The following is an 18,453-nucleotide window of genomic DNA, read 5'->3' on the forward strand; positions in this document are numbered from 1 at the left end:
CTTGGGTGGGGCGCAAAGTCTCCAGAGGTTTCCGTTCAGGTTTCCTAAGTGGGACAGGGGCATTACTCCTTTACTCTGTCAAGTCATTCTGCCAAGTCAACACGAGGTATGGCAGCACCAAACCACAAACAAATATGTCAGGTGACCCGAGAGCCAATGCTCTGTAGGACCTCCTAATCTGTAACTGATTGCAGACAAACACTGACAACAGCAGGCAGCCAGTCTTGCAAGCTGGAGCCGCAGCAGTGACTGATAATTGAGTGCATGGCAGTCCCAATTCACAACACGCTGAGATGTATTAGTCAACAACAGCCTTTACGTTTTATGACTGTGCTATAAAATCCTCTCTGCTATTTTCCAACAACTGGATTGATTTTTTGCTGAATGGTAATTAAGCATTCATTCTTGACAGAGTTTTACCGTAGAGTTTAAACTGTCAGCGTTATGCTTTATATATATGTTGCATTCTTAATTTTAACTTTCTTTCATGTTAAAACCTATGATCTCAGTTCCACACATCTGTTTGCTCCATAGGAATACCGGGTCTGAGATGGAATCTTAAACTGGAGCTCTGCTGGTTTTCTTAGGTGGATGTAAATAATCCTGTGACTACATTGCAGGAGTATTTACCCTATGGCCGATCCAAGATTTATCCCTCAACATCAAAAAATAGACAAAATATTGTCGCACATGTGAATTTATCATTCCCGAATTGGCAGGCATACGCTCCACATTACAAGATCCATTGGTCTTCGTTATCTGCAAAGTACTTTGGGATCATGAAAGATGTCATATAAATGAAAGATGCTATAGAAGTGGAAGATTATATATAAATGAAAGAGAGACACAAGGAACTGCAGATGTTGGAATCTTGATCCAAAACACAAAGTGCTGGAGGAACTCAGCAGGTCAGGCAGTATTTGTGGAGAGAATGATCAGGCGACGTTTATGGGGACCCTTCTTCGGTCCGTTCCCTTAACAGGTGCTGCCTAATCCTCTGAGTTCCACCAGTTTAGCAAACAATTCAGCAGATAGGCGGCATCTCTGGAGATGCTGCCGGAGATCCTCCAGCGCTGTGTTCTACCCAAGATTCCAGCGCCTGCAGTTCCTTGTGTCGTGGGTTCCTCCAACTCTTTGCATTTTGCTCATTTAAATGAAAGACGTCCATTTTTTCCTTTCTAACTGAAAAGGCAAATTCACTCTCCAAATTCTCAATGGGATGTCAAAGGGGTTTACATATGAATATCTCCATTCAAAAAGAATCAGGTGAAACGTCTTAATGAAACACTCTAAAATGCAATCTTGTACATTGTGAATGGAACCCAGAGTGATGATTCAAAAATCAAACCATGCCACCAGCTGGATTTAAGTAGTGAAACTTCAGTTTGCCTGCTCTCAAATGCACTGCTTTGTTTGTAAAAAAAAGTGAATCTGAGATCACCGTGGGCTTAGTGGGCCGAAGGGCCTACTTCCACACTGTATCTCTAAACTAAACTAATGTACATGGTGATTGCTGGTCGGCGCGGACTCGGTGGGCCAAAGGGCCTGCCTTCGTGCTGTATCTCGAAACTCAACTAAACTGGTGTATAGGGTGGCATGGACCCGACATGCTGTTTCTCTAAAGTAAAACGTAAGGCAACGAGTGGGCGAATGCCACTGTTGGAATTGTTCCAGTAGGGACAAGCATGAACTTGACGGGCTGAAAGGCCTCCTGCACTGTGATCTCACTTTCCAGAGCAAAGGAGCAGAGCGCAATGGTGAAATCAAATGGGAATCTGTATCGTAAGGAAAGTAGGAGGGGACGGTGAAGTGAAAAGGGGAGAGAAAAATCAGGATTTATTTGAAGGCAGTTCCCTGAAGGCAGTCGTGCACATCAATGTGCCTGATGAGAGTGCTGTGTGGAAATCCAGGAGGTCAGCATTGTGAGAGCAGTGCAGTCAGTGCACAGCTGGCTAGCAATCTCAGCTGATATATGCAGAGAGAAATTAAAGAGAGAAATGTTCCCGTACCATATGCAGCAATACATTTAACTGCTGAAAAGTCACAAAAGAATTTGGAGGTGAAATTAGCTCCAGGGTGAAGTGCAAACCAGCAATAGACAATTTGCCATCTGGGTTACACACCCCCTACCTTATCTACGTTATCCTTGAGAAGCTGAAACAGTGTAACTCTCGGGCAAGTTTCACACCACAATGTATTTGCGTCATTCTATGCAAGATAAGAGGCTTTCATTAAAGCTGGCACTTTAATGATATAATATAGTTTAGTTTGGTTTATTATTGTCACATATACCGAGGTATAGTCATAAACTCATAGCGTCATACAGTGTGGAAACAGGCTCTTCGGCCCAACATGCCCACACCGACCATGTCCCATCCACACTTGTCCCACTTGCCTGTGTTTGGCCTATAACCCTCTAGACCTGTCCTATCCATGTACCTGTCTAATTGCTTCTCAAATGTTGCGATAGTCCCTCACTCAACCACCTCTGGCAGCTCATTCTATACACCTACCACCCTTTGCATAAAAATATTACCCGTCAGATTCCAATAATGTACAGTGAAAAGCTTTGGCTTGCATGCTATCCAGTTAAAGAAGACAATGCATGATTACAATCAAGCTGCCAACGGTGCACAGATAAAGGTAAAGGAAGTAGGGTACAATGTTTAGTGCAAAGATGTAACAATGAAGTCCGATAAAGCCCGATTAAAGAAAGTTCAAAGGCCTCCTATGAGGTAAGTGGGAGGTCAGGACCACACTCTAGCTGCTGAGAGGACCGTTCAATTACCTATGTATATATAAAATAAGAAATGAACTGTTGGAGGGACTCAGCGGGTTAGGCATCATCTGTGGAGGAAATAGACAGAGGCCTTGATCTAAAATGTTGACCATTCCTTTTCCTCCACAGATGCTGCCTGACCTGCTGAGTTCCTCAAAGAGTTTTTATTGCGCCATCTGCAGCCTCTTGTGTCTCTGTCTTAATATAATAAAATCTTTCTATGGAAGGCTGTGCTGAAAATGTAACCTTGCCAAAATGGACAATTCTGCACTTTTAGGACAGAGAGGCAGAATGACAACTGGTTCTGAGCAGAAGCCATGAGATAACACTCTAATAGCAGGAATAAAACTGTTTAAAATCATTATGTAACTTAGTAACTACATGAGGTAAAAACAGTATGTGATCTCTCTCCAAACTCTTTGCTAAGGGCTCAGAAACATAAAGTAGTTATTACACATTATTGCTCACAAAATGTATGAGGTCTTTACCCAAGTCATTTTATCATAAATTTATAGGAACAAATGTTGATTTAAGTCCTGTTTATACACGTGGTCAAAGGGTTAAGTAGACTGGATAGTTTCACAGGCTTTACATTACATTTTTTATTACCACTGTAGCCCTGTGTAACTTCATATTAGTTTTTCTTATTAAGAAATGTATATAAGTTTTGCTGTGAATATGTGTTCTGCATTTTGATTTGTTGTTAATGAGTTAGATCATTTTTCCTATGTGGTGATTGGTTTGGGGGCGGGAGCTGGGAATTGTGGGTAATCGAAGTCCAGGAGAGAGAGAGAAGAAGTCCAGAAGAAGACAGAAGAAGCCTAGGCTAACTGCTACCCCTTCAGCTCGGAGGGGTGGATTAAAGACTGTGGCTGTGTGGACTTTGTGATTACGAGGAGAGTGACAGCAGCGGTTAGCTGAGCCCTGGAGACAACGAGGGAGAAGGAAGATTTCTGCCACATGGGGTCCTCTCTGGTCAGCCAACTCCCCGCCATCTTGTGAGCTTCTGCACTGTGCACTTGTCGGCTTCCACTGTATTTGGCCGCGACGCTCTCCAGCTTCGACCAGGCCTGCAACGTGGGGTTATTTTTGTTTTGTTTTTAATGTTGCCGGCTTGTGTGAGTGAGCGTGTGGGCCCACATAGTAATTAATACTTAAAGGTACTATAAAAGATTGATTTATTGAGTGTTGTTTTTTTTTGAATATCTGTGTGAGAAAGACCAGTAAAACACCTATAAGGGAATTAAAGTTTACGAACCTGGGGCGCAGCTCATGTAGAGGGCAAAGAAGCGCTACACAAAATGGAGGCACCACTGAGATTAATTCCCATTTCATTTACTGTTAGTTTTTGCCTTTAAGAAGTGTTTTTGTTTCCCGACTTTTGTATTAAAGTGCCTATAGCAGTTGTAGTATAATGGCTACTCAAGCAGACTCTCAGTTAGCAGCTAAGCTTCATAGCTGGTGTAGTGAAGCATGCTTAGACCCAAACCATGCTTTTGTCCTGTTTGACGTGCCGACTAATACTGACCAAGCAGACATTGAAGAGACTGTTCAGACAGTAAAGGCACTTGGGAGAGTAAAGGTACGGGACGTCCAAAGTGACATTCAGACTGGCAGCAACCTGGTACTCTGTGAATGCCGTGAAGTTGTACAGCCAGATCGCATTCCCCCCCAACTGCAGCCAGTGAAGGGAGGCTCAGAATGGAAAATGTTCCTCTTCAATGAACCTGTGAGCCCAGCTGAAGATTTTTTAGCTAAGCTAAACAAACTAATGACTGATGAAGGAAAATCAGTAAATGATGTTCAAGCCATGCTGACTACAGAGACTCCACAAGGAAGCTCCCCAGAGTCCATCATCCGAGCAGTTGGAGACCTGTTGGGAAAAACGATGAGACCTACCAGTGGGAACAATGCATTTCGACGTCTGTGGATGTTCTCTGGAAACCTTCCCACACCGCCAGGAGAGGAGAGCCTTGACCATTGGCTCGAACAAGCCTATCTAATGATTGAAGACAGTGACTGCTCTGAACATGAGAAACGAAAGAGAATAGTCGAGAGCTTAAAGGGGCCGGCCCTGGAAATAATTCAGGCTGTACGACTAAACGACCCAGATGCTAGCCCTGACTGCTATGTAAAGGCCTTGGAAAGTGCCTTTGGCATGCCTGTGTCAGGAGAAGATTTATATTTTGCCTTCAGGAGCCTTCACCAACAGTCTGGTGAAAAGCTCTCTGACTTTTTAAGGAGGCTGGAACGCTCGTTGATCAAAGTAGTGCAGAAAGGAGGCCTTCTCAGCCACAGAGCCGATCATGCTCGAATTCACCAACTCATTAGAGGTGCTACTGACTCTGATATGATGCTGTTACAGTTGAGATTGAGAGAAAGAAAAGAGAAACCTCCTACCTTCTTAAAGCTCCTAAATGAGATTCGTGAAGAGGAGGAATATGAGACAACTCGACGAAAATTAACTACAACAGTAAGACAAGTACAAGTCAGAGACCAAGCCAATACCAAAGCTACAGAAGACCAAAAGTTGAAGGCAGAGATTCAAGAGCTTCGTGCAGAGCTTGGTGAGCTAAGGGAAAAGCAGCAAGACACACACACTGAGCCAAAATTCAAACCCACCAAGAAAACTATAGACACTGAAAATGAAAACGAAGTTCAAATGTTGAGGCAACAGGTGCTGCAGCTACAACATCAGCTAACTGTGATGTCTGTATCTCACAGTCCTGTGACTGCAGACCCTAAAAAGAGGGATGGGAAGGCCAGACCCAGCCCAGCAGCTAAACCACATAATGCCAAAGACTCAGAGAGCTTCTTCTGTTACAGATGCGGAGAAAATGGTCATATTGCCACACACTGCACAGCCCCAGAGAACAGCCCAAAAATAATCCAAAAATTACTCGGTGCTCTGCGCAAAAGCAAGGAAGATAAAGCGTCACACAAAAGGTTTGCTGAGTGGAAGCAGGTTGGTCCAGTCTACACACAGCAGCCTCGTAACCTGCCACAAGGACTGGTTGGCCCATCCATGATGGCTGATGTGAAAATTGATGGTCAACCCTGTAGAGCCATTTTAGACAGCGGCTCCAGAGTCACTATCATCTTTGAGAGTTGGCACACCAGATTCCTTCCCAATGTGCCCATTCACCCACTCAAAGACCTTGCCATATGGGGACTGAGTGACACTAGCTATCCATATACAGGCCATGTGACAGTTGAGCTGGGACTGCCTCCTAATTCCAAGGGAGTTGAAGAAATAGTTCCCGTGGTGGCTCTAATATGCCCTGATTCGCCAAGTCCTGACCCAGTTCCTGTTGTCATTGGCACTAATACAACAACATTGTGCTCCCTGCTGTACCAATGTGAGGAACTCAAAGGCAACGATGAGGTTCACTCTCTGAGAATAAACACTGTTCGTTCTGAACAATCCCCATCACCTTGTAATCCACCAATGGATGTGGTCGGCCAAGTGAAATGGCAGGGCCCTGGGACTCTAAGTATCCCACCTGGAGGAGCACACTATGCTGTCTGTGAAGTGGAGAAGCAGCAACCTATGGATAAAAGCATCCTAATGGTGGAGGCTGATGAAAGTACCAACCTTCCTGCTGGTGTGCTGGTTCCGCCAGTAGTCCTGCCACCCTCAGCTATGGATACCAATGGCTTCACACTCATGCTGAGAAATGAATCTCAAAAAGAAACTGCTCTTCCTGCGGGTACAGTGCTAGCCCAAGTGTACCTGGTTGACTCTGTCATTGAGCCAAAGAAGTCTCCGAAAACAATGTCAATTGATCCTGAGCTCTTCAATTTTGGGGATTCACCCATTCCCGAAGCATGGAGAGCTAGGTTAGCCAACAAGTTGTCAGAGAGAGCTGATGTATTGAGGATCAAGTGGATGAACTGCCAGTAGCAACAGAAGATCTGGAAGAACCCTTACAGCCACACCAAGACTCTGTGGTGGACACAGAGCTGGGGGAGGGAGACGTCCCTACCCCTAGCACCTCGGCTGTGGTTGCTGAGTCCTCCCAGACACCCTGTGCCAAACGGCTTGTGAAACCTGTCCTACGCCTCAGTTATGACAAACTTGGACAGCCGACTGACAGACCTGTGACGATAGTTTATAGAGGCCTGATTATTCAAATATGCTGTGACACAGAGACCACAGACACTAGTGAACCAAGATTAACGTTAAGTTCAGAATCCATCTAAAGAGCCCAAGTAAGCAGATGTGTTTAGTGCACAGTAGGTTAGCCTGATAGGGACATCAGACGGAGGGTGTAGCCCTGTGTAACTTCATATTAGTTTTTCTTATTAAGAAATGTATATAAGTTTTGCTGTGAATATGTGTTCTGCATTTTGATTTGTTGTAAATGAGTTCAATCATTTTTCCTGTGTGGTGATTGGTTTGGGGGCGGGAGCTGGGAATTGTGGATAATCGAAGTCCAGGAGAGAGAGAGAAGAAGTCCAGAAGAAGACAGAAGAAGCCTAGGCTAACTGCTACCCCTTCAGCTCGGAGGGGTGGATTAAAGACGTGGAGGGGTGGATTGGGCCGACAGATGGCACAATGGGCTAAGTGTTCGGCTGGCGACCGGAAGGTGGCCGCTTCGAATCCCGCTTGGAGTGCATACTGTCGTAGTGAATGAATAATGCGATGTAAAGCGCCTTGAGTATTAGAAAGGCGCTATATAAATCCCATCCATTATTATTATTATTAAAGACTGTGGCTGTGTGGACTTTGTGATTACGAGGAGAGTGAGAGCAGCGGTTAGCTGAGCCCTGGAGAAAACGAGGGAGAAGGAAGATTTCTGCCACATGGGGTCCTCTCTGGTCAGTCAACTCCCCGCCATCTTGTGAGCTTCTGCACTGTGCACTTGTTGGCTTCCACTGTATTTGGCCGCGACGCTCTCCAGCTTCGACCAGGCCTGCCACGTGGGGTTATTCTTGTTTTGTTTTTAATGTTGCCGGCTTGTGTGAGTGAATGTGTGGGCCCACATAGTAATTAATACTTAAAGGTACTATAAAATATTGATTTATTGAGTGCTGTTTTTTTTTGAATATCTGTGTGAGAAACACCAGTAAAACACCTATAAGGGAATTAAAGTTTACGAACCTGGGGCGCAGCTCATGTAGAGGGCAAAGAAGCGCTACACCACTGAAAACAATTCTTGGTGGTGTTGTGATTCTAGTTTAGACTGATGCAGTTACTACATCCAGAAATGGCCAGACTATATCAATAGCAAAGGAATATAGGCAAATGCTGTCTGATACCTGCACACTTACTGCCCAAACGATTTTAGAACGAGGTAACCACGAGGAAGCATGATTTTCTAGAGGATTTAATCTGCTTTGCTGAAAATTAGTAGAAACAATGAATTGCAGATGGCAGTTTACAAAAGAAGACTCAGGATGCTGGAGTAGCTCAGTGGGTTCAGCAGCATCTAAGGAGAACATTGAGAGGCAATGTTTTGGGCCGGGACCCTTCAGGGAAAATTATATTGGCCTGGGCTGCTATTCTTCAAATAACTTCTATTCCTTAACACGGCAGTGAATTATGTTCCTTGACCATGAACACGAGTCATAACATGAAACTGAGCCAGCATCAACAGAGACCCACAACACCCTGGCCACATACTCATTTCATTCCTGCCGTCGGGAAGAAGATACAGGAGCTTGAAAACTGTAACATCCACATTCAGGAACAGCTTGTGTAGGGAAGAACTGGTTTAAATCAAAGGTTGACACAAAATGCTGGAGTAACTCAGCGGCAGGCAACATCTCTGGAGAGAAGAAATGGGTGACGTTTCGGGTCGAGACCCTTCTTCCCTACAGCCATCAGCCTATTAAACACGACAACCTCCAAATAACCTCTGAACGACATTGACTTGGGGGCATTCATTTTGTCTTTTTGCCCTATCATTGTCTTCACCCATTCCTTCTCTCCAGAGATGCTGCCTGTCCCACTGAGTTACTCCAACATTTTGTGTCTATTTTATATCCACACACACATATATAAATATACACACATCTAACTTTTTTTCATTTATTATCGTGTTCACGATTATTTATATCGTTTACTATGTTTACCTATTCTGTTTTGCTGCTGCAAGTAAGAATTTTGTTTTGGACATATGACAATAATGACAATAAAGTCTGAAGAAGTGTCTCGACCTGAAACGTCACCCATTCCTTCTCTCTAGAGATGCTGCCTGTTCCGTTGAGTTAGTCCGGCATTTTGTGTCTACCTTCGATTTAAACCAGCATCTGCAGTTCTTTGCTACACCTGGCAATAAAGCCGTCTTGACTCTTCGGTCGATAGTACGATACGATAGAACTTTATTTATCCCAGGAGGGAAATTGGTCTGCCAACAATCGTAAAACACAACAGAATACATGAGACATGAAATTAAAGTTATGAGTGGAAACTCCAGGATTGGCGATGTGCAAAGATTGGGGGGGGAGGGACTCAGTCTACCCCATGACAGAAGGGGGAGGAGTTATACAGTTTTTATAGCCACAGGGGAAAAGGATCTCCTGTGGTGTTCTGTGCTGCATCTTGGTGGAACCAGTCTGTTGCTGAAGTTGCTCATCAGGTTGACCAGTGTGTCTCTGGTCAACCTGATGACCAGAGGGGGTGAGCTGTAATGTCTAAAATGCTCCTCAGTCTGAGGAGCATCCTCCCCTCCAGGACCATCTCCAGTGACTCCAACGCCACCCCCAGGATGGAGCCAGCCTTCCTGGCGAGTTTGTTAACTCTGTTGGTGTCCGCGGCCATCGCCCTGTTCCCCAGCACACGACAGCGAAGAAGATGACACTGGCGACCACCAAATGTCCTAGATCATCTGCAGCATCTTACTGCAGAAGTTGAAGGAGCAGAGCCGCCTCAGAAAGTACAGCCGGCTCTGTCCCTTCTTATACAGTGCCTCAGAGCTCCTGGACCAGTCCAGTTTACTGTCTAGGTAATTTCCAAGGTACTCCTTGGAACACTGCACATTTCCTAAAGTCCACCACTAACTCCTTAGTCTATCCCATGGGATAGTAAAACTTTAAACTGTGCTCTTCAAACTCTCCTGATCCTTCTGCACCCTTTGCAATAGCCACTTCATCTACCTGCACATCTTTGGGAGGTTGGAGGAAAAGCTACGTTACTCCTATATTGTATTTTTGCAACGTTCTGATCAATTCCATTGTACCCCCTTCTCCCCCTCAAACTCTACCACTCACTTACACCCCCGGGGCACTTTACTGACAAGATACACTTTTTGGGGATTGGGAGGAAACTGGCGCTCCAGGGGAAACACATGAGGTCAGAGGGAGAATGTGCAAACTCTATGCAGACATCACCTGAAGTCAGGATTGAACCTGCATCTCCAGCTCTGTGAGGCAGTGTCCACCCGCCCTCTAAAAGGCTCAGAGTCGCAGAGCCTACCCAGCCATTGAATGTCATCTCCCTTCAGCTATCGGTGTCTGCTCTCCACCATGTACTCTCATCCACTGCTCCAACTTCTACATCCATTGCCTAATTCCAAGGGGTCTTTCCTTACACGGTTTCCATTTGCCATTCCCGCTGAACTCTGAAGATCTTTCCCGGACTCAGCACATAGAAACAAGCATAAAGAAAGCCCATCAACGCCTCAACTTCCCGAGAAGATTGCAGAGATTCGGAATGTCAGAGAGGATTCTCTTGAACATCTACAGGCATAAAGTAGAGAGCATATTGACTGGTTGCATCATGGCCTCGTTTGGCAACTTGGAACGAAGATGACTGCAAAAAGTGAACACTGCCCAGTACATCATGGGTCCCGACCACCCCACCCACCATCGAAGGGATTCACAGGAGTCACTGCCTCAAAAAGGCAGCCAGCATCATCAGAGACCCACACACTCATTTCACTCCTGCCATCGGGAAGAAGATATAGGAACCTGAAAACTGTCATGTCCATGGTTCAGGACCAGCTTCTTCCCAGCAGCCATCAGGCTATTAAACACTATAACCTCCAAATAAGCTCTGAACTACATTGACGGGGACATTGGTTTAAATATATATATTTTTGTATATATTGAACCTCTTTTCTTTTATTATATTGTTTACAGAATACTATGTTTACATATTCTGTTGTGCTGCGGCAAGTAAGAATTGCATTCTGACTGGGACGTCTCTATACCTATAAAAGTCTGATCTTGTGTGTGTGTGCCTGTCTGTCTGTCCGTCTGTATTCATTGTATCTTCCTCAAAATGCTACACGCTAACGTTTACATTTTCACAGATTATTAATCACATTAACCTCGTCGACAAAATAAGCTGCTTCACCACATTTCATAAGTTATAACATTTAAAAAATAGCTAAAACCAAGTTTTTAAATGGCAAAAGTCTGTCAACCCGCTTGGAATGACGTCACAAAGAGGGGGTGGGCGGCCACCAAGGGGGAGTGGGCGGCCAGCAGCTTCCAGTGACGTCAGGGGGAAGGCCACATTTAAATTAACGCTCCGCTTTTTCCGACCCGGGCTCCATCAAGGAGGCATCGAGACCGCGGCGGTGTGACCTCGCGACGATGGGGCCACCGGGGAGGTGAGGAGGGGGAGTGGGGGGTTTGAGGGAGAGGAGGGGGTAGGGAGGGTAGTTACCACGTCTACACTCCCTCTCTTGCCCCCTCCCTCTCTATCCTCCCTCCCCCTCTCTACCCCCTCCCTATCTACCCTCACTCCCACCCTCTTGCATTGGGGGAACGGGCGAGTGGTGGAATAAGGTGTTGGGGGAGCAGACCCAACCGGTATGCACTTGGTCTAGTATGACAATAAAACTCTTGAATCTCGACGAGTCTAGGCATCACCTGCCCCTTTCGAGAGGGGGAGAGCTGCACCTGTGTCGAGAGGGAGAGAGCTGTGTTGTGATTGCCTGTTCTCACACAGGTTACAATGCAAGCAGATTCATTTTAAAGTTCCATTTTGTTTGATAAATCGGGTCACTTCCGCGATGCCACATTAGTTTTAATGGCCTGATATTTGCTTGTGCTAATTACAACGGCTATGCTTCACACACACACATGATTAGCAATGTTTACCCTCAAAGACTGACCCTTCTGATACATATGTCCGTATCATTGCACCAGTGTGTTACTGTTAACTGCACTTGAGAAATCAGTTGTTTTTTTTAAAACACTAACTTTTCAGCAGAGGCTGAAAGTTGCATTTGTTTGTGAGGTTGCTGCAAAAGCAATGTAGGTTAAAATGCGCTCAGGGCCCAACACCTCCCAATTAGTTTGCATCACTTCTCCCCCGCCCACCAGCCTGTGTGGATGAAGGTTACCTGAGATCAGCCAAGTGAACTTGGTGTGCAATTTCCCAACGTCTGCCAGGCAAATTCTCACCTGTGGTAAATGAGGACATTTATTCCTGCCAGGCATTTGACAAGGTTTTCCACTGGGCACTGGCTGGATGTTAAAGAGAGCTTGAAGAGCGGCTTGTGCAGTCTGGGCTTTGGCCAGCTTCTTGCTGCGTCCCATGCCTTCAAACGTTCTCCCATCAATCCTCGCCGCCATCACAAAGCTCTTGACGCGCTTCTCCACCGTCTCTGAGAGGCAGACGTACCTCAGGCCTGGCCGCAGCTCGTTGAGCCTCTCCACGGGGTTCTTCCCGCCGCCTCCTGCTGCTGCTGCTGCTGCTCCTGCGGCGGTGGCGGGCGGCGCCTTGCGGCGGTTCTGCTTGGCCGGTGCCATTAAACCCAGCGTGCGGCGGAGTAAGCGTCCGCGCCGCCAGCCGCCACACAGCAGCTCCTCCTCGTCATCGTCGGCCGGCCTGCAACAAGGTAGGCCGTCGCCCTGCCCCGACGGCTCAAACTCTTTGAACAGTGTGTTGGGGAAGTCTGCCTGGTCGGACGTGAAGTCCGCACTAGGGTTGACGCAGTTGCCCATGGCGAAGTGGGCCTGGGAGGCGTTGGGGAACTGTACGAAGGACTGCAGGGCCAGCTCGGCCGCCCTCATCTTTGCTTTCTTCTTGGTCGGCCCCGTGCCCTCGAAGAGGAAGCCGTTGACTTCGACCGCGATGGCGAAAATGGGCGCATGTACAGGCCCGGTCTGCGACACCACCTTGTACTGTAATCCCGGCTTCAGCTCGTTCAGCTGCACTAGGGCGTTCTTTGGCATCACCGACCATGACAACTTCTTGCATTTCAGCTGCACCTTCGGGTGCGTATGCTCAGTGTTCCCTTCCTCCAGCGGCCTTTTCCTTTTCAATCCCGACACTCCGCTTCTGGACACATCTGAGCAGCGAAAGACTTGCCGGTCACTTGAGGCTCGGGTGTGATCTTCCAACGACAAGTTACCCACATTGCGATTCTCCTTGACCTCCACGCTACTGGTACCTGTTACAAAGAAACCACAAGGAGATGGTACAGTTACTGTGTGACCAACACCCATATCTCAACCACCTTATTACTAAACCTTGTAAACCAGAAGTTATTGCCTTTATCCTGTGGATGCCTTGATTGTAATCATGTATTGTAATAAAACTGCAGATGTAATCAAACTGTGGATGGCTTGATTGTAATCATTTGATAAGGTCCCACAAAGAAGATTAGTGTGCAAAATTAGGGCACATGATATTGGGGGTAGAGTACTGACATGGGTAGAAAATAGGTTGGCAGACAGGAAACAAAGAGTAGGGATTAACGGGTCCCTTTCAGAATGGCAGGCAGTGACTAGTGGGGTACTGCAAGGCTCGGTGCTGGGATCACAGCTATTTACAATATACATTGATGATTTAGATGAAGAGATTTAAAGTAACATTAGCATATTTGTAGATGACACAAAGCTGGGGCGCAGTGTGAACTGTGAGGAGGATGCTATGGGAATGCAGGGTGACTTGGACAGGTTGGGTGAGTGGGCAGATGCATGGCAGATGCAGTTCAAGTTCAAGTTCAAGTGAGTTCAAGTTCAAGTGAGTTTATTGTCATGTGTCCCTGTATAGGACAATGAAATTCTTGCTTTGCTTAAGCACACAGAACATAGTAGGCATTTACTACAAAACAGGTAAGTGTGTCCATATACCATAATATAAATATATACACACATGGATAAATAAACTGATAAAGTGTAAATAACAGAAAATGGGTTCATAATAATCATAGTTTTGTCCGAGCCAGGTTTAATAGCCTGATGGCTGTGGGTAAGTAACTATTCCTGAAGCTGGTTGTTGCAGTCTTCAGGCTCCTGTACCTTCTACCTGAAGGTAGCAGGGAGATGAGTGTGTGGCCAGGATGGTGTGGGTCTTTGATGATACTGCCAGCCTTTTTGAGGCTGCGACTGCGATAAATCCCCTCGATGGAAGGAATGTCAGAGCCGATGATGGACTGGGCAGTGTTTATTACTTTTTGTAGTCTTTTCCTCTCCAGGGCGCTCAAATTGCCGAACCAAGCCACGATGCAACCGGTTAGCATGCTCTCTACTGTGGATCAATGTGAGGTTATACACTTTGGTAGCAAAAACAGGAAGGCAGATTATTATCTATATGGTGTCAAGTTCGGAAAAAGGGAGGTACAATGGGATCTGGGGGTCCTTGTTCATCAGTCAATGAAAGTAAGCATGGAGGTACAGCAGGCAGTGAAAAAAGCAAATGGCATGTTGGCCTTCATAACACGAGGAGTTGAGTATAGGAGCAAAGACGTCCTTCTGCAGTTATATAGGGCCCTAGCGAGACCACACATCGTGTGCAGTTTTGGTCCCCTAATTTGAGGAACGGCATTCTTGCTATTGAGGGCAACATAGGTTTACAAGATTAATTATATACTCTGGAGTTTAGAAGGATGAGAGGGCATCTTATTGAAACATATAAGATTTTTAAGGGTTTGGACACGCGAGAGGCAGGAAACATGTTCCCGATGTTGGGGGAGTCCAGAACCAGGGGCTACAGTTTAAGAATAAGGGGTAAGCCATTTAGAACGGAGACGAGGAAACACTTTTTCACACAGAGAGTTGTGAGTGTTTAATCCTCTGCCTCAGAGGGCGGTGGAGGCCGGTTCTCTGGATACTTTCAAGAGAGAGCTAGATAGGGCTCTTAGAGATAGTGGAGTCAGGGGATATGGGGAGAAGGCAGGAACGGGGTACTGATTGGGGATGATCAGCCATGATCACATTGAATGGCGGTGCTGGATCGAAGGGCCAAATGTAATCATGAAATGTCTTTCCACTGGATGGTTCGCATGCAACAAAATCTTTTCACTGTACCTTGGTACATGTGACAATAAACTAAACTGATGCTGATCTGTTTTAAATAAGGCAAATAACATGCAAGAAGACTTACATCTATATATAATTTTTCACAGGAATACAATCAGTAAAATTGACATTTTTAAGTCAGAGATGGAGGTAGGGTAAGGTTTGCTACAATTCTGTTCCAACTTCATAGAACAGCTGGACATTAAGCCACATTCTCCTGAAGATCCAGGGTTAAGTGGACAATTTATAAGTGTCATGGTGGCACAGCCTGCAGAGCTGCTGCCTCACATTGCCAGTGAGCTTCGATCCTGACCTCAGGTGCTGTCTGTGAGGAGTTTTCACATTCTCCCTGTGACCATGTGGGTTTCCTCCGGGTGCTCCGGTCTCCTCCCACAAGCCAAAGACAGGCGCGTTTTGCAGGTTAATTGGCCTCTGTAATTGTACTCGTGTGGAGAGTGGGTGCGAAAGTAACATAGAACCAGTGTGAAGGGTGATCGATGGCCGGTGTAGCCTCCTGAGCTGAAGGGCCCGCTTCCATGCTGTATCTCTAAACTAAACTATGTTCACACATCGGCTAAACATCCCCATGGAATAAGGGGCAATAATACTTCCTTGCACAATCTCTTTTCTCCCTCGGACAGTCCAACAGGCTACTTCACTCATTTGGAGGGGGGAGAGGGGGGATTCTCTATCTCTGTGGCTTTCAGGCTGTTCTACACCAACAGTTCAATTTTCTTTAATTTTCACATTTATATTCTTTCCTTATCAACAAAGAATTGCTTTTGAAGAGTACTTTGTGACTGGACAAGAGAGTTGTTTTTGCCCAGTAATTTGTAATGTGCTTACTCTGTGCCTGGTCCCTGTTCAGTTTACTTTAGAGATACAGCATGAAAACAGACCCTTCAGCCAAATGACCACTGACCAACAGCTCACACTAGTTTTAGGTTTTACCAATTTTGCACTCACTCCGTACACAATAGGGGTAATTTACTGAGGCAAACTAACCTACAAACTTGCACATCTTTGGGATGTGGAGGGAAACCAGAGCATCCGGAGGAAACCCACTTGGTCCCAGAGAGAATGTGAGAACTCCACATAGACAGCATCCATGGTCAGGATCGAACCCGGGACTCTGGTGCTGTGAGGCAACAATCCTATTGTCAGCTGCACCACAGTGCTGCCAATGTTCTGAATCTTTGCGATTTTAGAGAAAATAATGACATTATGAAGATTGTTTGTTGTGGTGGGTTAGATAATAATAATAATGGATGGGATTTATATAGCGCCTTTCTAATACTCAAGGCGCTTTACATCGCATTATTCATTCACTCCTCAGTCACACTCGGTGGTGGTAAGCTACTTCTGTAGCCACAGCTGCCCTGGGGCAGACTGACGGAAGCGTGGCTGCCAATCTGCGCCTACGGCCCCTCCGACCACCACCAATCACTCACGCACATTCACACACATGCCTGCATTACTATAAACTGGGACTGTTACAACATTGGATGTGCAGTAAATTGGATCAAAGACTGGACTGCTGTCACAGCAGTTAGGATGAAAATCTTCAAATGCAATGCACTGCAGAAAGCTCAAGTAAAAACGGAAAATGCTGGAGAACCCCAGCAGCAAGTGTGGAGACCGAAACAGTTAATGGTTTGGGTCTGTGACTTTCCATCTAAGTCAGACAGGATGTAAATCTTGAAATACGAGAAACTACAGAAGCCGGAATCTTGAGCCAAACACAAAGTGCTGGAGAAACCCAGTGGGTCAGACAGCATCTGGGGTGAGAATGGACAGGCGATGTTTTGTGTCGGGACCCTTTTCAGACTCGATAATCTCCCTGTGTTGGATGGAAGAGCACCCTGTGAGCCATCTTCGGTTCTATGGATGTCCATGATATACAAAGTTTAATTTTATGTGCTTTGGTAGTGAATTGGTAATCCTACATAATATTGGCGCCGATTTGCAAAAGGAACATCCATTAATTTATCCTTTTTCTTCAGAGAAGCTGCCTGACCCGCTGAGTTACTCCAGCACTTTGTGTCTACCTTCGGTATACGCAGCATTTGCAGTTCCTTTCTACATGTCAAATTCAGTTCAACGTTGCAATTGATGGGGTAGGAGCACACAATGTTTGAGCCGATGACAAGGAGTAATAAAACATGGAAAAAGGATCGTTACATGATGCTTCGTGTCAAGAACCTTCCTCAGACTGAGGAATGGTCTCGACCCGAAGCGTTGCCTATTCCTTTTCTCCAGAGATCATGCCTGACCTGCTGAGTTATTCCAGCATTTTGTGTCTACTGTGTAAACTAACATTGGTGGTCACGTTGGCGCAAGAGTAGAGTTGCTGCCTTACAGCGAATGCAGCACCGGAGACCCGGAATCGATCCGGACTATGGGTACTGTCTGTACGGAGTTTGTGCGTTCTCCCCGTGACCTGCGTGGGTTTTCACCTGAGATCTTTGGTTTCCTCCAACACTCCAAAGACGTACAGGTTTGTAAGTCAATTGGCTTGGTAAATGTAAAAATTGTCCCTAGTGGGTATAGGATGGTGTTAATGTGCGGGGATCGTTGGTCGGCGCGGGCCCGGTGGGCCGAAGGGCCTGTTTCCGCTCTGTATCTCTAAACTACACTAAACTAAACATCTGCAGTTCCTTCCTACACATCAGGATAATTACACCAATTCCACGCTGACCACTTTATTCTTCCCACATTCCCATCATTAACCTCCTATTTGTAAAAGCACCCAACACTCCGAGATCAACCACTAACCACTCCAAGATCAACCAATTAACCTACCAATGTGCACATCTTTGGATAGGGAAAGAAAGTGAAGCATCCAGAGGGGATCTACTTGGCCACAAGGAGTAAAATGGGAATTAACCAGATGCTGGTTTACCAAGCAAATATGCAAAATGTTTAGTTAAGTTTCGAGAGACAGCATGAAAACAGGCCCTTCGGTCCACCGAGTCCGCGCCTACCAGTGATCCTCGCACACTAACACTATCCTACACACATTTACAATTTTACCAAAGCTAATTATTCTACGAACCTGTGTGTCTTTGAGGTGTGGGAGGAAACCGCAGCACCCGGAGAAAACCCACTCGGTCACGGGGAGAACGTACAAACTCTTTACAGACAGGACTCGTGGTCAGGATCTCTACCGCTGCACCACTGTGCCATCTCTACTGAAAAATGCTGAAAGAAGAAAGGTCCCAAACCCAAAACGTCACCTATCCACGTTCTCCGGGGATGCTGCCTGACCCGCCGAACCAGCGTTTTGTGTCTCCTTGGCCACAGGGAGAATGTGCCGACTCCACACAGAGTCAAAAACTGAAACCGTGAGGCAGCAGCTCTACTAATTGTGCCGCTTTTGCACTTGCACCAGTGGGAATTGTAAAATGGCGTTTACACTGATGATAATAAACAAGTGAAGCCTGATCCTGGAATTCAGCTGGAGTGCTGAC

General features: G+C 46.0%; 1 protein-coding gene across 1 annotated transcript in view; it reads right to left on the reverse strand.

Annotated features, from left to right (window-relative positions):
• The window catches only part of adarb2 (adenosine deaminase RNA specific B2 (inactive)), a 675,592-nt gene that overhangs the window by 293,144 nt on the left and 363,995 nt on the right, over positions 1 to 18,453 (reverse strand). Inside the window, exon 3 of the mRNA XM_033044908.1 lies at positions 12,140 to 13,131. Within this exon, the coding sequence (XP_032900799.1) occupies positions 12,140 to 13,131 (992 nt within the window). The remainder of the gene's footprint in view (positions 1 to 12,139; positions 13,132 to 18,453) is intronic.

The sequence above is a fragment of the Amblyraja radiata genome, chromosome 2, assembly GCF_010909765.2.
Source record: "Amblyraja radiata isolate CabotCenter1 chromosome 2, sAmbRad1.1.pri, whole genome shotgun sequence".
In the NCBI taxonomy this organism is placed as follows: domain Eukaryota; kingdom Metazoa; phylum Chordata; class Chondrichthyes; order Rajiformes; family Rajidae; genus Amblyraja; species Amblyraja radiata.